This window comes from Anneissia japonica, unplaced genomic scaffold (genome assembly GCF_011630105.1).
Source record: "Anneissia japonica isolate Jap-2015-1 unplaced genomic scaffold, ASM1163010v1 scaffold3434_len466720_cov178, whole genome shotgun sequence".
Taxonomy (NCBI): domain Eukaryota; kingdom Metazoa; phylum Echinodermata; class Crinoidea; order Comatulida; family Comatulidae; genus Anneissia; species Anneissia japonica.
Window position 1 is genome coordinate 378,558 of NW_022718341.1, and position 22,339 is coordinate 400,896.

The following is a 22,339-nucleotide window of genomic DNA, read 5'->3' on the forward strand; positions in this document are numbered from 1 at the left end:
AAACCCATAGCAGATGTCATTTCTTATTCTCTTGCCGACTTATTTAACCTTACCCTTTCCGTTGGGGTCATCCCCACTGCTTGGAAAACCTCATGTGTGTCCCCCATATACAAAGGTACTGGTGAAAAAATAGACATCAAAATGTACCGCCCAATTGCACTAACATCTGTCATCTGTAAAATCCTGGAGCGCCTTATTTTTAATCATGTGTATAATTTTCTTGAATCTAATTCCATTATCTCAAACTTTCAATTTGGTTTCCGTAAAGGCTACTCCTCGTGTTCAACCCTCTTGACCCAAGTTTATCATCATTGGGCCAAAGAACTTGACAAAGCTAAACCTTGCAATATTCATACCGTTTTCTTAGATTGGAGTAAGGCTTTTGACAAAGTGAGCCACCACACTCACTTATCTAAGTTACATGCCATAGGTTTCTCAAGGCAACTGTGGTCTTGGACCAAACACTTCCTAACTAACAGATCTCAATGTGTCCGTTTTCAAGGCAGCATTTCAAATTTTGTTACCATGACATCTGGAGTACCTCAGGGCTCAATACTGAGACCTTTATACTTTATGATATTTACTAATGACTTAATTTCGTCAATTTCTCCCCGTACGTCAATGTTCCTATATGCAGACGACTCGCTTATCTACCGACCCATCCGAAGCGCTAATGACCATACCACCCTCCAGAATGACCTTAATAACATATTTCAATGGAGCCATTTTCATAGCATGACCCTTAACTGCAGCAAATGTAAAACCATGTGCATCACTAGAAAGAAAAATGTCCATTCAAACTATACCATAGATTTACCCCTCTGTCCTTAGTTACCACGCACAAATACCTTGGCGTTACCATTTCATCCGACCTTAAATGGAACGCACATATAAGTTGCATTACTTCAAAAGCACTGCGCACACTTAATTTAATTAAACGCACTTGTGGCCAACATCCTCTTTCTCTTGTTCTTTTAAAATTTTTAGTTAGGCCATTATCTGTCTCTTATACACATCTAGATGTGTATAAGAGACAGAATGATGCTTTAGTTGGCCTAAGATTATGAACATCAAATTATTATTATTACAACATAATATTACTTAAATAAATGTTTTAAAACACTATGGCATCCTTTAAAAAAAAAAATAATTTCCATAAAACAAAATAATAATTGATGCCAACCTAGCACAGTGTGACCAAATAAAATTAATGCTAACACTTGAAAATTTGAAATTTTCTTTATAAACAAATTTCAGAGAATATCTAAAATAATATGTTTGTCACTGACTGATCAAAACTCTATTGAAAATACGCAATTGAACTTTGCACAATTCCTCACAATATCGTGAATTGAAACGGATTATAAACGCAGCAAGTAAGACGATTGCATCAACCAATCAGAACTGAGAAAGGCAGCTGGCGTTATGAATCATAGAAGAATCACATTTACTATTGCCGGTGTTATCAACATGAAATTCTGGAAATAATATTAATTATAGAATTACGAAATTGAGACTATATACACGGTTTATAAATACCAAAGCTGGTTTGAGGGACCATACAACCAATTAAGTTAATATCTCTGAATGTGAGGCATCAATATTTGTATTGATTTATGCAAATTTATATAATTATCGAAAATGAAAAGATCCTATCTATACGGATATGCGCTGTCATGGAGATTGTAATATGATATTGTATGTACCCACAGATAATTTAACATCAATAGTTTGAAATTTCGTAATGCCCTCTCACTCACAGTATTACACGTACCTATCATTCTCATAATTTTTTATCCAATGCTATATATTACGCTATTATCGCATGCACTAAATTCTCTGATTATTAATACATTACACTGTGTGAAACATTTCAAACTTTGATGTTCAACAATGGTTAATAGATAGGTCAAAGGAAGGCAGAAAAAAATTACAGTAAAATTTTGTTTTTTTATCCAGTTTTTGCAATAAAAGAAGAGAAAATACAAATAAAATATTATTGTTGAATGTAAACAGTGTAGTATGGTAATGGGATGGTTAAATGTTTTAAATTTATATAATTAGGAAGAATATATACATATCTTACTTTTGGAGATTTCACGGCAGCGGCGGGCGTAATAAAAATAAAGAAAAACTTTTTTTCTGAAATGCAGACACTGGCAATACATGTTCAACTACTTTTACCAACCATTTATAAAACAAACACTATGTCCAACATTGCTTGTTTGTAGCAAGTTGTATAAGGTTTTCAAGATCGCCGAAGTTTTTAAAGTCTTTTAGGTTTTTCAATTTTAGATTTTCATCCAGTGCTGCATCAAACTATTATTGCATATACAGTATGCACTAAATTCATAGATTCAGTTTTATCACAAACGCACGGCTTTACACCACAGGGGGTCCCCGCATTCGAGCACAAACTTATCTTGTCTAACCGTGTAAAAATTTACCTCGGAAATACTCGTTTATTGGTGACCTGTGTCACCGTCAGCTTTCCCCTAAATTTTCCTTCGATCCTTTGCAGTTATTTTTTTTTAAATACCGCTGTTTCGGCGGGTGCCGTCCAGTTGTCTTTGTATTCTGTCTCCCCCCCCCCCACAATGAGAGAAGGTAACATATCATAGGTTCGGTCCACACAGACATGTTGAAATGATGAAGATGATGCTATAACATTAACAACAGGTCAGCGAATGCATTTATTTTTGTAAAACTGGACAGGCCTATGGTTTTCGCGCGTGTTGAATTTAATTCATGTTGACCGCCAGACGGTAGAGTCATTAAAACATGATTAATGGTCGCGATAACGGCCTTTGACAGCGATACACGGTTCTATAACCCTAAATTTGGTGGTCAAAATAGGCGAGCGTGTTCCAAATGTTTTTTAAATCTTACCCCCGTTCGAGCCACGCACGGCATTTAACTTCCGTGTAAATACACGGACCTCGCACGGATATTTTACTGGCTCGAACGCACCCCATGATGGTCAAGCCTGGATAGTGTCAGATTTCCCCGCCGAGAACAGCGGTGGCGCTTGGTTCATAAAATGGCTGTTCTGGTCATTTACTAATAATCATTCATTCAGACTGTTGTAGTATTAAAGTACACAATCAATGGAGACTTTAAGGTACAGTAGATTATTTTTACAAATGCTGATACCCTCAGTTATGATTTCAAGCACCAAGATTTTACTACATTTTGTTTGCCATTTTCTAGGCCATGATTAAGTACCTCAATACCTGTCATCCATCAACAACCTGACTGTCAAGATGCAGCTGAGCCTAGGAATGAAATTACTGCTGCTGGGCCTAGGAATCTTACAAGTCTCACTAGTTGTGTTGATACAATACACTTGCCTACATCATAAAGGTAGCTGCTTTAGGCTTAGCAATTACAACTTTTATGAAGAGTTTAATAGGCCCAACTGTACTTTAACTACGGTATGCAACTATCATCAGTCTGTCTCTGGTCTAGGCATAAGTCTAGGCATACAAGTAGGCCTACCTCCTCCAGCTCAACCCATAAATGCACGGATAAGATCGGACACTATTATTAGGCCTTAGGCCAATGTACTCTATTTTTACCAGTCACCAATGATATTTACTTCTAGTGGTGTATCTCGGAGAAAATCTCACCTGGACCTTGCCAGTATTATAGTAACCATACTAGTACGTTCAATTTGTATACATTTACCTGATTGTGGAGACATTCATCCTAATCCCGGTCCTTCCAGATCAAGGAAAAATTACCAGTCTACTCAGCAGTCAACCCAGAAACAGACCAGTGGCACCCCCAAATTATCCTGTGGTGAATGCAGTAGAGCTATAACAAAAAATCAGCTTGGAATATATTGTGATATTTGTAATCAATGCTTCCATCGTGTCTGCAGTGGACTCGCTATTAATGAATTTAAGTTCCACTCATCCAATCAAACCTACTGGAACTGTCTTCGTTGTCGTCTGCCCGACTTTTCAGATTCTTTTTTTGAAAAAAACTCAAGTGAAAGCTCATCATCGTCATCATCACCATCGCTTAACCAGTTTGCCTCATCTAGCTTCATTAAACTCTACAGTACTAACTGCAGAAGCATTAAAAATAAACTTCTTGACTTCGGTACTCTTATTAATACTCACAATCCAGATTTCTTAACCTTATGTGAAACATGGCTAGATGATTCAGTTGATAACTCTGAGATACTTTCTGACCATTTTACAACTTTTCATAAAGATCGATTGTCAAGAGGTGGGGGTGTGTTAAATTCAGTTAAAAATAGTTTAAGACCATCTTTAGTTTCTACACCCTCCATTGCTGAAATTATATGGGTATCTTTCACATGTGACAAAAGAAAGTTTGTTATTGGCTGTTGCTATAGGCCCCCCTCAGCTGATATATCTGTTTCAGAAGAGATAGCTGCATCCCTAAATTATAATAAGTAACAACCAATCTAATTTTGACTGTATTTTCTTAACTGGGGATTTGAACCTCAGTTCCATCAATTGGAAAGAGAATGTTATTTATACCAATAATAATGCTACTCAAATTATACTTAATGGTTTTAATAGTCTAGGGCTTATTCAACTGGTACAGTCTCCTACCCATATGTTTCCAGTTGTTAACTGTAATGGTGATTATGGAAATATATTAGATCTGTTTTTATGTAACGATATCAGTTTTGTATCTGATTGTTCTGTGAATCATCCTTTGGGAACATCTGATCTCCTGTCACTAAATATTACACTTAACTTACCATTGCCTTATTGTAAACATAATTACCAACAAAATAGATAGGACTTTACAAAAGCTGATTTTGTTCAACTACGACATAATGTTATAAATGCTCCATGGAATGATATGTTAAAATGCTCTTCTGTAGACAATGTATGGGAATGTTGGTCAAATATTTTCCAAACATGTATTGACGATGCTGTCCCCCGTATTAAGTACAAGGGTAGGCCAAGAAATCCATGGATATAAGCTCAGATATTGTTCATCTTTCACATAAGAAAAAATATCTTTATAGAAAATTTTTGAAAAAAGGTGCTTGTAAAAGAAAGCATTCATTGTAAAAAATTCACTAAAATGCGTAATAAGCTTCGTCAACTAATACCAGAAATAGTTACCGGTTATACTTAGATAAGCTTGGAGATAATTTCAAATCCAATCCTAAGAGATCCTGGTCATTTGTTCAGAATAAACGGAATGTATGAGGGTGTGCTATTACATTCATCCACTAACATACTGTATGTCAAGCTTTTAATACTTATTTTAAACAATGTTTTACTATTGATGAACGTGTATTGCCAACTTACTCTGATTATCCTGCTCATAACTCACCTATGGAAGACGTTTTCATACTTCCTGAGTCCATCCATAGTATTATTATTAAGCTTAAAAATAATAGCTCACCTGGTCTTGATGGCATATCTGCTAGAACCCTTAAACCCATAGCAGATGTCATTTCTTATTCTCTTGCCGACTTATTTAACCTCACCCTTTCCGTTGGGGTCATCCCCACTGCTTGGAAAACCTCATGTGTGTCCACCATATACAAAGGTACTGGTGAAAAAATGGACATCAAAATGTACCGCCCAATTGCACTAATATCTGTCATCTGTAAAATCCTGGGCGCCTTATTTTTAATCATGTGCATAATTTTCTTGAATCTAATTCCATTATCTCACCCTTTCAATTTGGTTTCCGTAAAGGCTACTCATGTTCAACCCTCTTGACCCAAGTTTATCATCATTGGGCCAAAGAACTTGACAAAGCTAAACCTTGCAATATTCATGCCGCTTTCTTAGATTGGAGTAAGGCTTTTGACAAAGTGAGCCACCACACTCACTTATCTAAGTTACATGCCATAGGTTTCTCAAGGCAACTGTGGTCTTGGACCAAACACTTCCTAACTAACAGATCTCAATGTGTCCGTTTTCAAGGCAGCATTTCAAGTTTTGTTACCGTGACATCTGGAGTACCTCAGGGCTCAATACTGGGACCTTTATACTTTATAATATTTACTAATGACTTAATTTCGTCAATTTCGAGGAAATAAAATTATGAATTATGAATTATGAATTGATGACAAATTGAAATTTATCTAATTTATTAACTGACCTGTTTAGTTGGACCGCCATTGAAGAACAGGAGGCCATCAGTCGCATTGTTGATGTTAAAGGAAACTTTGGTGAAGGTACTATCACTTGCAGGCAAGGATCTCGCCTTCACATAAGCACCCTCTTCGGCGAAGGACACAGCTACCTTGATCTATAATATTGAAATTATTATATTTATGCAACATAATTCCTGTGAAATGAATACTTGCAGTAGAAATACACAGTTAACAATTCCTACTTCTGAAATTTATGTTAATTGACAGATACAAAAATGCACACAATACACAATCATTGGTCTGAATAGAGGAATATTCAACCAAATGTCCAATGAGATAAGATAAAATAACCTTCAAAATGTTACCAAATCTGAAAAAGTGGAGCTTATGAATAAACCTAATAAGTGACTGTTACGCCATTCACAAGCTGCATCGATCAACACTGATGGGGTTCAATGGAGAATGCATGTTGCGAAGTCAAGTGCTCAAAGACAGCGGAAATGGCATCGTCAACAGTCATACGACGCAGTGTACTTTAAGGTGATATTAAACACCAAAAAAAATGTAAAAGATAAATAACATTCCAATAAATACCTGATCAGCAGCTCCTCTTGCCTGCTGCACAAGCCTTTTAATTTCACTGATGTCAAGTTTCAGGCCTTCCTTTCCTTCATCAACTTCAGCTGCATTGCTCTGAATATCCTGCATTAGACTTCCCGCAGTAGTAATGTGTTCTCCTGACTTGTCAACTGTAAGTGAAAAATGCAACTTTTCATCATTAAAGATTAAATTTTCCTTTTTTGTCAAATTCTAAATACTTCAATTCAAAACATTTGAAATTGGAAATTTTGGCTTTAGTCAATCAAAAAAGGATCTGGGAAAGATATATTGTCCAACACAATTGGACAGGATGCATTAATCATTAATACTGTGCCCTGGTAGTAGATTCTGCTTGCCAAGGCAGTGTTACAATACGTTAAATTATAGTAATTTCACTTTTTACTATTTTTTTTAGACCCAAGACCAAGGAAAATCATTTAAAAAAATGTTTATTCCAAGCCATTGGATTTTTAATGGTCCTCTGTACAGTTAAACTTGCCGAAGTCGACTTTGCCTAACTCGATTAATTTCTAAGTCAATCTTATTTTACATGCCAAATTGTTGTGTTTTCCATTAATTAACTAACTGCAAGTCAAATTTTATCAAAGTCGAACAAATTTTCAATGGCAGTTTAGATTCAACTCAAATTACCTTGGAATTGACTGGGAGTCCCTTGACTCTGACGTTTAAGGTAGAAAATTTTAAGACGGTTACATTTTCCAGAAAAGTCAGATTTTATACTTGCGGTGGTAACATCCTGGATTTAATTTTAACCAATCAGGAGAATATGGTTTTGAATTTAAATGTAGTAGAACTTGGTTCAAATGTGGCTTCTGAATTCAGACTTCAATCGATAGGGACTTGTTTTTATGAACTGCCACTTGGGATGCATGTAGCCCGCAGTCAGAACTTTGCCACCTATGCTACAGAACCTTCCTACCTATACCATTATGAGGCTTAGAGAGTGGAGCAGTTATTCCTCGCGAGAAAAAGAAATCATATTACCGTGAAAGGAAATGAACCTAGGATATTGGGACTGAAAGGCAAGCATATCAACACCAAGCTATTCTCATCCACTCTACGTAGTTTACTTACGCTTTGCCTCTGCCTGATCCAAAGCATTATTAGCAGCCATCACATCCTCATCTATGCCAGCTAATCTGTCAGTATAAACACTCAATTCACCTTGCATAGTCTGTACTAAAACCTTGGTTTCGTTTGCAATATTACTAGCACTCATTGCCGTAGCAACAGCTTTAAGAGCTGCATCTGAATCAACTGAAATGAAGATATTACAGATATTAATATTATAAAGTATATGTACAGTAAAACACGAACGTCAATTTTACGAACAGTCGATTTTACGAATGGTCTTTGCCTCATCATCGACCAATCATTACAGTAAAATAAAGTCAGATTGCTCAAGTTTTACAAAGTGATACTGTATATTTCTGTTAATAAAATTTGTTGTATTTATTTATTAATAGTTTGATCTTTTCTACCATTTCTGGTATAATAATCACAATATCAATGTAATAAACCTAACCAGAACAACGAACTACCAACGTAGGTGTCATCGGATTGCACACATGGTTACGATAAGACAAACAAGAGTGTTGGGGTCAGCAATTTTTTTGACATCGTGAATTCAGCGATCTAACAACTCAACTAGAAAGAACGATAGAAAGGTCCATAAAACATACAGATGTTTGAATTAATATTTTGTTAAGTGGAAGATTGCCAGCGATTAAATAATTTGGTTTTTATAGAAGGTAAATTCAGCTGGGCTCTAGCGCAGTAGACCATGATGCTGCACTGTCGGTTTGTGCTCCTATGCCTGGCTGCCATCAGACTATCGGTGCTCAATAGGATAAGGTAGCTAGGCCTAGGAATTGGAAACTGACACCTGATTTAGTTTACAAACTTTTCAATTTACAAACACCCATTGGGACTGAGGGATACGTAAAATGAACGTGTTACTGTGTATGTACTACTAAACAATTAGCTATTTATTTAATGAATGTGGAGGGTTTCTCGGGATATAAGACCTTGTATGCAATAAATCAAACCATCTAAAAGGTGTTGGGGGGGGGGGGTCCAGAATGCAGACTATAATTTTACCATTTGGTAGATTTGCAATTCCTTCTCTTAGGTTCTGCAATAGTTTGCTGGTCTCTTGATTTATATTACTTAGTTCTTCCATACTCTGTTTAGTTGCCTCCAGTTTGGGTCCAAGAGCTAATGAGAAAAAAAAATAATCAACTAATGACAGTATCAATTAATTTTAATAATTACTTCATAAAGTAATATAAAGAATACATATAAAGAATCTAATTTTAAATAGAAATCTTATAAAATAAGAAATAAATTGAGTGTGCATACCATCAACTTCCTCTTTTAGTTCCTCAGCTGATTTCTTTTGTTTGCGGCCTTTCTTCAAAATTCTTTTGGCCTTGTCACCAACTCCACTGGTCTGTAAGGAGTGAACAATTATCTATCAGTGCTTTAGAATCAGCAAGCCATTTTCTTATGTTATTATCATTTCCTTAATATTAAAAATATCAACACCATGAACTCTGCTACCTAATTTTGCCAATTACTTGGCTCACTGGCATTACTGCAATAGAGCCAATAATAACAACTCTCTCCTTGCAGTGTAAATTCTAAGGCTACAAGATATAACCGTTGTGAAATCTCAGGATTTGTTTCATTTGGAGATACAGCTGAACTTGCCTTAGTCGAATCCAAAATGGCATTGAAAAATTGTTCGACTTAGGAGATCATTAATTAATGGAAAACACAACAATTTGGCATGTAAAATAAGATTGACTTTATTCGCGTTAGGCAACGTCGACTTAGGAAAGTTTAACTGTATGTCGTAGGTGCGAACTGGGTATTAGAGATTCAATGTTGTTATTACCTGTAAAATTACTAATTCATTATATAAACAACCAATTAGTATATTGTTATTAACCAGTACCAACACAATAGGCTTTGCATTGATATGCATTATTCAAAGATCGCAAAACAGAATGTTATTTTCATTGGCAATTCCCAAATATTGTGGTCTAAAAGCACAATTTGGGCCATGCTAAGCCATAAAAACTCTCCCTGTGAACTCTACCACAGATATTTATTCCGGGACCCTACCTGGGCTCTAGTCAGCCTCATGATTCCAGACAAAAAACAAATATCTGGAGCCACCACCAAGCCTCACAGGAACGTTTTAGGAGAGGCTAATTTGTGTGAAATGATATTATACATATTGTTGGTACTCACATCCGCAAGAGCTTTGTCAGCTGCAGCTTTAGCCGTTTTGGCAGCTGTATCAGCCTTATCGATAGCATCTACAATATCTTTGTAAGCATTTGCAGCTTTTCTAGCTTGTTCTGCATATGCTGTGCCAACTTTTGAAAGCTCCACAATCTCCATGGCATAACTGGTGAGATTTTTAGCATGTTCCCCAGACTGTGTAACCAGAGGCCTCAACCTTCCTAGAGCAAGAGCAAGAGCTTCAACAACTGGGTCAAGTCGCTTGATACCTTCATCGAGACGAGTGAAATCATTTTGGAGTTTCTGATAGGCATCGTTGGCTTCCTGGAGTAACTTTCGTGCAAGGTCAAGTAACTCAAAACCACTGAGAATATTCGATGAGCCTTTGCCAAAAGAATCAATGGCAGAAGCAATTGCAGCCTATTTAAACAGACAAACAAGAATATAATAATGACAGGGCAGTGATTAATAGGCAATAATGTGATCAGTAACTAATCAGTGAATTGACAGACTGATAACTAAAAGGTCAATCTGTCATCAATTACTTAAAAGGTTAACCTGTTACTTTTAATCACAACCGTTAGTATATTGCAAAGTTAGTAACGATATTTACATCAATATTTTACATCGGAAACGATGACAATTGTCAGGAGCGGTACTGCTGCAAGTTTGCGACTTATTTCACGTCTGAGGCAATCATATGCATTATCTAACTTGTGCATATGCCGTTCTTAGGAAAACACCATTAACCAGTTGATTTTGCTGTGCCTAAACTATGTATCTTCATTGTAGATATGTTGTTTTGCCCCGTAATCTTGCCTTTGCGTTGTTCTTACAACAGAAAATCACTAGATTTTAAGTTTTATGCGTAACTATAAATGGTCCTCTCCTGAAACGACTCATATTTGAGACATTAAAATTTCACAGGTAATCAGAGTGTTTAATATGCTCACAAATGATATCCCAAAATCGACAAAAATGCGAGTTAGGTTATTTGGCCTTGGGAAGGCCGTTCTTTATAATATAAATGTAAATAACACTATGCTACCTTTACTGCTTGTGCTGCATTGGCATTGTTCAACTGATTGGCCTGCATACTAAGGTTGGTTGCCTGTCCACTAAGGTCAATAAGTTCTTGCAATTTCTTCATCTGTTCTTCAGTATTTCCAGTCACTTCTAAAATTTTATCTAGTAAACCTTGACTCAAAGTTGTCAAATTCTTAGCAGCTTCCAATACTGTAATATTAATAAAAACCATAAGCTACCGTAAACAACCAAATATGAAGCACGGTTCTCATAATCTTTTAAAGGCTTTAATGTGGCTCTTACTTGAGAGAAGCCTTTATTAAAACAAATTGGGCTTATGACAGAAAAAAAAATGGTTGTAAAGGCCTACCATAAAACCTCTAATAGAAGCCCTGGGCTTCTCTTTTTTTCTTTTTTTTTTTTGCCAAACCTTGAATTGACTTCTTTTGGCGATGGGCCTTGAGATAGATTTCTTTTTTAGATTAGGAATACATTTGCAAACTTAATTTTGATGTTAGGCCTACATTTGCAAACTTAATAGAGGGTAGGAGCCTTACCGAGATGGGCTTCTTCTCAAGATTAAGCCCATGGGTCTTCTATTCTAGGTTTTACAGTATATGCCTGGTTTCAACAAATACTACCTCAGTTACTCAGGTATAAGCACACCACATATTTTATGTATGATCATTTCTCTAAGCAAAAGCCCATGGTATAATTAGAAAATCAACAAACTTTATAAAATGTCAAACAATTTGCCTTTTGATTGGTCATCCCTGAAGTTAAAAATTAATAATAATACAGTAATAACAATAATAATACCCAAATATTTATAAGGCACCAATTCCAAATTGAATGGTCACTGGATAACATATAATAGCAAACCAGCACAAAGTGCAACCTTCTCTGCTCCCTGGGGAGTATCCCTAGTCGTTCGCTACTTCTTTAGAACAAAACTAGTACATTCAATGCCACAAAATCCTACTAGGTACCTATTTATACTCCTGAGTAAAGAGATACAACGTAGTTAAAATGCCTTGCCCAAGGACACAAGGGACTTGTTTCGAAACCCTGACCTTCTGGTTGGGAGTGCAAGCCACAATCGATAGGCCAACCGCTTGTATAAAAAAAAGTTACTTTACAAAAAAAAAAATAAGACCACCTCCAAAAATTAGTAAAATTCATGTTCAAGAGAAACTACAGTAATACTAAATTTGTGTGAACTTGATTGTTGAATAGCTTTTGATGAACAGCACAAGCCATGTTGTAATATCTCAATGTTTATTCAAAATAAGCAGCTAAGAGTTTAACAAAAAAAAAAATTCATGATTAATACAGTGCATAATAGAGAGAGGTATACACTATAGAGCTGTGATTATGAGATACATAGAAATATGAAGTTATATGGAAGAAAAACGATGTAAAGTCTGTTAACTTCATTTTTAAATATCAATGTTTGTTTTTAAATTATGTGCACAAGGGTCTCAAGTATGCGCTCCTGAGAAATTTTAAAAACAACTTGAGGAGCCTTAGAAAATTTGATTGGATTGATAGAGCTAAATCCTCTACTCTTTTTCAAAGTGTGTACTGCATTCCTTCACATGCACATGGGCCGTATTGCACATGAAACTGTCGGCTTAAAATTATTTTTTTTTTTCATTTTAGTTCTCCAACTGGAACAAGGAGAGCTGTAGGAGGAATCTTAACAATATATCGCCACACAGCGTCTACCACAAATATTTAGCTGAGTGAGCTACCCTGCTGCTCCTTGTACTTACATTCTTCTGCCGCAGCTTTCTCAGCAAGGCTTAGTTGTTCAGATTTTGAAAAATCTGTGGATTCTAAATCAGATACAATTGCTCTGGCTTCTTCAAGTCTTCTCTGAATGTCTTCAGTTTGGCCCTCAATCTGCATTGCTCTTTGGTTTTCAATCATATCTATAGTGCAGAAATAAAAGATTTTTTTTTTGATTTTTTTTTTTGTAAATTTTATGTAATTCTATTATTCAATTGTAATGTTAGGCAAAGAATAGGATTTCTGGTAGAATGTACTTCCTCAATTCTGAGGAGCATAAAATAAACATTTTTCTGCAAAATAATATAAAAATAATTTCAGGCACCTCTACATTACTAATGAGTAATAGAATACTCTATTTTGTTTGATTAACATAATTTCTGATACAGAATTATTAAAAACATGCAAGTTGCAATTTTGCATCTTTCATTGACATGATAGCAAAGCGATAAAGTAAAACAGATCTGTACAAACATTAACAGAAATGGAGCTGGAAGATAAAAAAGCATATAAAAAGACAAACAAAAACAAATAAAAACTAAGTGAAGTTCTGCTTGATAAACATCCAGTCTCTTTAGATGGAATAAAACAACTGAACTTATTGGCATGTGTTTAGATATTAACAATTATGATGCTGTCACTATTATGTCAAACATGGCTTAAATAATTCAATCATTGGCATCATTACTTCATGTCGCTACATTTTGTTATAGCGTCCAGCATCTTAATAATAAGGGTGGAGGTGTTGCTTTCGCTATAAATCTGGGCTCGCAGACAATCCCGAAACAAAGTAAAAACGTCTCATTGAAAATGCTAGAACCTGATTTTCGTCATCCTCAACTCCCATATCGCTAATTATTGTGTACTGAAACCTCAAAATCAGGAAGTATTTTCTCAATTCATGTCTGAAATTAGCGAAACAAATTGACTCCAACCGTGATCAACAAAATTTTGAAAATAAATAAATAAATTTTTTTTTTTAAATCTATATATTTTTTTTCCTCTGATATTCATGACTGTTCTTCTGACAAAAGCTAACCTTATGTGACGAATAGACTGCAACACCGTAAAAGATGTGTATGTTTGTTTTGGATGAGAATCTTTTCAACAAATTTTGTAATTTCTTTAACAATCAAATGTAAATAATTATTATTGATATGCTCACAGACCACATGTGCGTTATACCAACTGTTGATCATCACACAGGTAGTGGCTTTACACTAACCTCCCTTGAGCCCGTTTCAAATGATGAGGTAAAGAAGATTGTAAATTGTTCTCCAACAAAATTTTGCAACTTGGATCCTGTACTGACTAATATTGTGAATGATTGCATCAATGCACTTGGTCCGGTCATAACAAATATTATTAACCAGTCACTCAATTACGGAACTTGCTGGCATATGTTCAGTTTAAACGAAACCAAATCTTGAACCTGAAAGTTTCAAACCTATAATTTTTGTGGAAGCTCAATAAGCATATTGTGCCAAATTCTCGGCTAATAAAACAAAACAGGATTTATGTTTTTAAGTCAGCATATCGTGTTCATCAGTGTTCATCACTATTGAAAGTCCGAAATGACATTTTTACAAGACCCTGGTAGACTTTTCTTTTGGTTTAATTTTCAGTGTCCTGTCTATGTTTTTCAGGTTATTCATAAATTACTAATTACCCACCTTGGTTGAGGCTGAGTGAAAAAGTGATTATTGAGTTTACCTTTAAGATCTTTGAACGTGTCATTAATAAATTTTTCCAAATCCACTGCATTTTTACTTGTTTCAACAGCTTCTAGGCTAGCTTCATCAGCATCAACCATCTTTGCTAAAGACTGTTGTATCATTAAAAAATAATTAAAAAAACAAAGATAATCTTGAGTATCATATTTTCATTGAATATTGTAGCATGTCAGTGTCCATATATTGAGCACTTTTATAATTAAACATTTTTCTGTAGCTTTTAGGTAAGAAAAAAAAAACAGAAAACTTCAACTTGCATTTTTCTGAATTCCGTCAGCATACATAGTTACATTGTCCAAAAGTTGATATAGAGGAGTTAAATCAGTAGACACAAGACTTGAATCTACAACTGCATTTGCCACACCAGGCTACAGGCAAAAATAAAGAAATATAATATTTACATCTACTACATATATACTATATATCTTAACCGCCAAGCAATTACTAAACTCATATTTTTTTACTTTAACTATTTCAGAATTATCTATCCACTGGAGGATGAAGTCCTCAGAATGTTGTCTCTACAACACTAAATTTTGTACTCTTTGATTCCAGTTTACTTCTCCCCTATTACCGAATAAACACTTATTGCTTGGAACAGGCTGTATTTATACCAAATAATTGTACACATTGGCATCCTTTTGCATACAAGTCAAAGATCCTAAAAACTATCAAAACAAAAGAAAAAAACTGTACAGACTTTTCACTACTCAAATATGAGCTAGGGTTAGGAGCAGAAACACAAGATAAAAAAAAAATTAAATATATAAACATATTGTTTTTTTACAAAAATGTTAAATAAAAATATGGTAAAAAGCATAGAAAGTTAAAACAAAATATTGTATTTATTGTCAAATAGAAAAAAATAATTGTAATGATGCAAAGATATTTTAGTCATTGTTAAATGAAGATTGTAACTACACCACGAAAGAGAAAAAAAATGTTTTTTATTTTTATATTTTGTGAAACAGAATTACCATTTTTGTTCATTTGACAATCAAGTGATTACAAGTCCTGCATCGCACATATCAGACAAGACTTTTTCTTATACCTTGTTTCGCAAAATTATTTTTTTAAAGATCTTCACAGGAGGGCAAAAAAAAAAATAGAAACAAAATTTTTGTTTTCTTATTTAGCAAACGGTTTTGTCCAAAACATCCAGACGGAGAAGAAAATAAAAATAACATTTTATAGTTGAATGTAAATAGTGTGGTAATGGAATGATTGGATGCTTTACATTTATATAATTAAGAAGAAATATACATATCTTATTTTTGGACATTTTAAGGAAGCAGCGGGAGTAATAAAACTTAAGAAAAATGTATATTTTTTTTCTCAAATTTCAATTTTTTTATGGTAAGTAGCAAAAAAAAAAAAATTAATTTTTATTAAAAATCATTATTATTGGCAGGCAGCGGGTTTCGCTAAGCAAGGTATAAAAAGTCCTGTCTCAACATTTATATTTATTTGGTATGGCAAGATTTATTTAGACAAATAAATAAATTAGGTACCTTAAGTTCATTGTATAATGTATTATTTAGATTGTCAATCTTGGAAAAAGCTTCTAATCCAATTGCCACAGCACCAGGCTTAGTGTTATTCACTTTAAATAACATATCATCCAAGATATCTAATAACGTATGCACACAGCTATCACATGGCATACAACCTGCGGGTGTAAAAACGGTATCATCGTTCGTTCGTACATACGTTTATTGAGCGTTACGTACGTATTAGGTCAAAGGTTACCACAAATTTAACCCAACCTCTATTTTACGAATCCCCCGATTTACGTACGCCCTCTGGTCCCGTACCGTACGTAAAATCGAGGTTCTACTGTAGTGTGGTAATGGGATGATTGGATGCTTTACATTTATATAATTAAGAAGAAATATACATATCTTATTTTTGGACATTTTAAGGAAGCAGCGGGAGTAATAAAACTTAAGAAAAATGTTATTTTTTTTCTCAAATTTCAATTTTTTTATGGTAAGTGGCAAAAAAAAAAATTAATTTTTATTCAAAATCATTATTATTGGCGGGCAGCGGGTTTCGCTAAGCAAGGTATAAAAAGTCCTGTCTCAACATTTATATTTATTTGGTATGGCAAGATTTATTTAGACAAATAAATAAATTAGGTACCTTAAGTTCATTGTATAATGTATTATTTAGATCGTCAATCTTGGAAAAAGCTTCTAATCCAATTGCCACAGCACCAGGCTTAGTGTTATTCACTTTAAATAACATATCATCCAAGATATCTAATAACGTATGCACACAGCTATCACATGGCATACAACCTGCGGGTGTAAAAACATATCGTGGCGCACATCGGTCGCATCGTTTCCCGGTTGCCCCAGGTGGACAAATACACTTGCCAGAATCTGCCTCACACTCCAAGAGCTCTGGACAGTTGCACTCTAAAAAAAATGATTAAACATGTTATTGCTCCAAAAATGTAGTATATACAATTAAGGAACTCTTCACAAGCAAATAGAATAATGGGATGTCAACAATTTGGCAAGAAAAGTTTTAATTTGGGCTGATACTTATGGCCGTTGAAAAGGAAGTTTTAATCTTATGATCTAACCTGTTGTTTTTTGTATGTTTGCGTTCAGAGGATATATTAGGAATAAATGGTAGGGCAAAACATCATTCTCATTAAATCTGATGCAAATACCATTAAAACAGCATTGCAGCACCCGATACTACTTGTGGATGCTACTGAATCTCAGTGGTCTGTGATCTGGACATGTACTGAGCATTCAGTACAATAACACATCAGGTAGGGCAAAACATTATTCCTATTTTTAAACATCAAATTTTAGGCCACACTGCCTTATTTCTAACTGCTGTTAAAGGAAAACATAATACGGTAAATGCTCGAATCAGCGCCGCAGCACTCATAAAATGTTTGGAGCCTTCAGTGCGGCACTTATTTAAGAGCAGCACCATTTCAATAGCGGCACTTATTCGAGAGCAGCGCTTATAAAAAATAATGATGTAGCGCTTTCCATGCCTGTTCCCATGTTACCTATATCACATATTCCCGTAGTTCAGTAGGCCTATCATAGGTCCTACGTCATCGTAAATAAACGAAATGCACAATTATGCTTGTGACGTCACTGTGTTATTTATTCATTTTAATACTGTATACATTCTATTTAAAACCCTGTTTCCCAAAGTGTTTCATAAACCACAGAGTAATTGATTAAGCGCCACGGCGCCCATTTGACAGCAGCGCTTAGCTAAAAAAGTAATATTTGGTGCGGCGCTTTTTCGAAAGCAGCGCTTATTCAAGCATTTACGGTAATTACATTTTCAAAATTTCGGTTTCTTTATTTCTCATGAATATATGCAAGTGTGCAAATTAAAACAAAAATATCTACAGTATGACCCATAGGGTATCTTTAAGGTTAAGGTTAGTGTTTTAGGAGCAATTAATAATGATATTTTGTCAAGATGCCCGCATCCCTGAGCATCCCGACTTGTAAATTTTGTTGTCTTATTGGTCAGAAAATAAATCAAACCCAGATGAATTCCATCCAATTAATGTCTTCCAAATATTAATGTGTAATAAAAATTGCTTACTCATAAAGGTGAAAAAGCAAACATATTTTAAGATGTACAAGAAATATTATAAAAGTAATTTTTATCAATTAATTTGCTTATTTTGAAAACATAAAAAAGCATAAAAAATTACCTATGCTTTAGTTGATAATTTACTATAAAATAAGAAAATCAATTTTAAAATCTTACGATTATTTTGTCACTTATCAGGAGAAAAAACATTTATTTAAAATACATGAAAATATATTGAAATTACAGAAATTGAATAAAAATTTAACAGAAAATAATATTTTTGGGTATTTTTTTGTTGTTGGATAGAGTAGTTACACTAACTTTGACAGCCTGCTGGTCCATAATCCCAGTGTCCTCGTTGACAGCGATCACACTTCACACCTTCAACACCAGGCAAACATGAACACGAACCATCGATTTCATCACACTGCTCTGTCACCGAGCCAACTGCACACGAGCAAGATTCACAACCACCACATGAATTAAAGTTCCAAGTGTTGGGCTAGATTCAATATACAAATATACATATAAACAAATGCAAAAATCACACAAACTTCAATACTGAGTTTTTTGTACACATTTTTACATCAATATCTTATAGTGAATTAGAAATGTACATACTGAATAATTATTTTGTATTATATTTTGAATTGGGTTAGTACTTCTGGAGATCGCTTACCCTGCAACGGTCGCATGTTTCACCCATCACGTTTCTTTTGCAATTGCAGAAGCCATTAGTGTTGTCGCAACGTTCAGTTCCACAGCTGTTGCAGTTACAACCTTTTGAGTAAGCAAACAAGTAAATTTCTTAGATAGGGGCAACACGGCTTACTACCAAATTGACCTTTCTACAGTACCAAAGTCAACAGCTGAACATTCAAAACATATCTAGGAATACATGCTTGTCACATAAATGCATGCATGTACATTTACAGTGTCATTTTTTTTTTACCATAGCAAAAATTTCAAAAGAGCTGGGGCTTAGCAGAAAGATTCCTAAACAGTGGTATGTTACAGTGACAATTCATTCACAGTTCAACCAGTTTACACAGCATGCAACAAGAACCTTAAACACTCACTTTCGCAATCTGATATTTTGCCATATGCTCATCTAAGACTCACCCGAGTTACTGTGACAATATTTTGTTGTGAGACTGTTTTTGGAAATGCAAGTTTGATTCTATGCTAAATGACACGTCGCTCTGCCATTTAGCAGTGGATCATCATTTAGAGTATTACTCAAGTTGTCTACTTTCCAACATATTCACTCAAATCATTTTTCTAAAGATCAGTACGACGATACACTGCACATTTGTTTGTTTTGCCACTGTCGCATTATCACTGTCGTGCTCTGTGTAATATACCTTAGCATGCAATGTACAACATCACAAGGTTCAAACTGTACAAATGGCCCAATTCATAATAACCACTGGACAAGACATTAGTCAAGGGTTTGACTGTTGGGGTATTAAACTGGTCTTAATTTATGAGAACATTCATCATGGCTATTTGAAAGATTTGCCTCTTATTTTCTCCTTCAGTGGAATTAGGCCTGCTGTGTAAAATAGAATAAAATTAATAAAATACTAACGTGAACAGTTTTTATTTCTTACGGCATCTCCATAGAAGCCATTAGCACATTCATTACAGCTATATCCAGCGAATCCTTCTAAGCAGAGGAGGCATGCACCGCTTGAACCGTCACAAATGTTGCCTACAGCATTTGGGTCTAAGTTGCCATTGCAAAAACATGGTTCACAATATCCACCAATCTGATCAGGATTACCATAATAACCATTTTCACACCTGTAGAAATTTTTTTGGAATATAGTAATACAAATGAAGATTTTTTTTTTTTTTAATTCTTTCTTACTCTGTAGGCACTTGGATCAGTACCACTTTTAAAATGATATCAGTAGCATAAACACAAAACATTACATTAAGATAAAAATATACTATACTAATTATTGTAAGAAGCTATAAATACAGCGCGATGTTTTGGCTACGATATTGATAACAGTCCTATATATATGTATATATGATTATCACCTACGATGTGGCTTTTTTTACCCTATGATCGAATGAGATTCCTTAGCACAAATGGTCATGATTGGTAGAATTACACAGTATGATGAAAATCTGACCAATGAAGAACACGGTTTCATATGATAATCTATCCTATGTTTAATACATACATTTCACAAATTTCCCCAATTACATTTCCAAAAAATGTTTATATATTAAATTTCCCAACCTTTCCTCTCAATATACTGTACCAAAATTAGTCAAATATCATTACAGTCAAATGTCATTACAAATGAAGTCTCTGATAGCAAATGTTTTTTGTCCTCAATGGCACGAGTGATGTAATAGCATAAAAATGGTTAGTATTGGCCCTGAACATCTTGTAAGAGATCATGGGGCTTTACAAATGGGAACTGCTCTTATGTATATTAGAAATAAAAAACGATATCTGAATTATCAACAATTATTTCAACCACAGTTTTTGAACAATAGGTACTCACACACTGCAATTTTCAGTCTTGTACCCAAGTAAACAATCACAGTTGAAATTTTGGCTTAAGTGGTCTGGAGGCTGACATGTTGAGGCAAACCTAAAAAAAGAAAGTATTAAATATAGTTCTCAGTGACGAATACATACTCTTTTTTTAAATATCAGCTGTATAATTCCATTAATTTATATCAGAAACAGGGAATGGGTCTTGGTGTTTTTCATGTTTTATGTGAAATAATAAACATGAATATGAACTTATACACAAAAATAATGACAAACGACTTACGTGCTTCCAACAACAGCAAATGGACATGGACATATTTGACAGTCAAAAGCAGTTCCCCGTCTCGCATCACCATAGAAACCAGTACTGCAGCTTTCACAATTCAAACCTTCAGTATTGTGGTCACAGAACTGAAAAGTATGAAAGTCTCATGATTGGAAATATCTACCACAGGCAATAGATGCCTCAAAAACTTATACCACTGTAGCAAAGGTGTTGTGTTCCAAAATGTATTATTATGTATATACAAAAAATATCTACAGTAAAATATAAAATGCAACATACCAAGCAGCGGCCAGTGTTGGGATCACAAGAGTCGGCATGATTATGACACTCGCATGGCACACAGATACCCAAATATGATCCACTCCTTCGATAGTACCCTTCAGCACAGTCCTATACAGAGTATATGTGTGTAATGAATATGACTACTCATAAAACCTGTCAAGTTACATAATGAATGTGGCTTGCTCGCCATACTATGCTACACTACAAAAAAAAATAGGCTCATCCATGCTTTCTGTGTTAGCAATTCACTTGAATGATTGCTGACTTTTTATTCTTTCTAGGACAGGTCTCATCTAGCATGGCATCACATTTCGTAAAAATTCTTTTCATTTTTATCTTTAGCTAATGACCCATCCAATCATTCCTCCAACGGATTTACTCTTGCAAGGTCAATTGCCAGAAGATAGCCAAGTGTCTAATGACCCTGGAAGGGGCGGCAGACACGAAAAAGCTATCAACATTTTGCTTGATGCGTTCGAAAGCTTATAGTTCATTAACTGTAGTCTTCAAAGCTTCAAACATATTCTGATTTAAAGGTTGTGATTTATTGTTCCTTTGAAATTTCAAAAAAATCACTTTCGAAATTAAATTGGCAAACTTGGAATATCATAAAATTTATTCACTTTGGTATTAAATGCCAAAGATACAAATTCCTTTAATAGAGTTACGGACCAATTTACTTTAAAAAAAAATTACAAACACTTCTGTGTGATTCCTCTTTAATCTGCCATTGGCCAATTCAAAGTTTTATTAGCCTTCAATTTGTGTTTCAAAGGGATAATATATCTTCAATATCAGCAGTAATATTATGAACAAGAAATTTGGGATTTGTTTACAGAGCAGTCAATTAATAAGTCATTAATTATTACACTAAATTACATCATACCTGACAAGATAAGCCTTCATACCCAGCAGGGCATCTGCAGGATTCCACACCAACCTCTCGTACACCGGACAAATCTTTGACAGCAGTGTCCATTGAAACGTCACTCAAACTGCAACAAATCAACACTCATTTTTAAATTGAATTAAAAATCATACTTCTGCAAGTATCTGTACTACATATAAATTAGTTGTGATGGATCTACAAGAAATATTTATGCAATAACTTGTTTCAAAAAAACATATATATTTAATTGATGATT

General features: G+C 34.6%; 1 protein-coding gene across 1 annotated transcript in view; it reads right to left on the reverse strand.

Moving 5' to 3' along the window:
- LOC117110529 (laminin subunit alpha-like) overlaps positions 1–22,339 on the reverse strand; it is an 89,312-nt gene that overhangs the window by 26,540 nt on the left and 40,433 nt on the right. The window contains exons 37-55 of the mRNA XM_033253276.1: positions 22,081–22,189; positions 21,192–21,302; positions 20,910–21,037; positions 20,634–20,723; positions 19,700–19,914; positions 18,788–18,888; positions 18,430–18,610; positions 16,650–16,946; positions 16,038–16,195; positions 14,784–14,894; positions 14,507–14,618; positions 12,778–12,936; positions 11,025–11,212; positions 9,983–10,396; positions 9,086–9,176; positions 8,825–8,941; positions 7,799–7,981; positions 6,698–6,852; positions 6,109–6,258 (exon numbers count right to left, since the gene is read on the reverse strand). Coding sequence (XP_033109167.1) covers positions 6,109–6,258; positions 6,698–6,852; positions 7,799–7,981; positions 8,825–8,941; positions 9,086–9,176; positions 9,983–10,396; positions 11,025–11,212; positions 12,778–12,936; positions 14,507–14,618; positions 14,784–14,894; positions 16,038–16,195; positions 16,650–16,946; positions 18,430–18,610; positions 18,788–18,888; positions 19,700–19,914; positions 20,634–20,723; positions 20,910–21,037; positions 21,192–21,302; positions 22,081–22,189 — 3,070 coding nt within the window. The remainder of the gene's footprint in view (positions 1–6,108; positions 6,259–6,697; positions 6,853–7,798; positions 7,982–8,824; positions 8,942–9,085; positions 9,177–9,982; positions 10,397–11,024; positions 11,213–12,777; positions 12,937–14,506; positions 14,619–14,783; positions 14,895–16,037; positions 16,196–16,649; positions 16,947–18,429; positions 18,611–18,787; positions 18,889–19,699; positions 19,915–20,633; positions 20,724–20,909; positions 21,038–21,191; positions 21,303–22,080; positions 22,190–22,339) is intronic.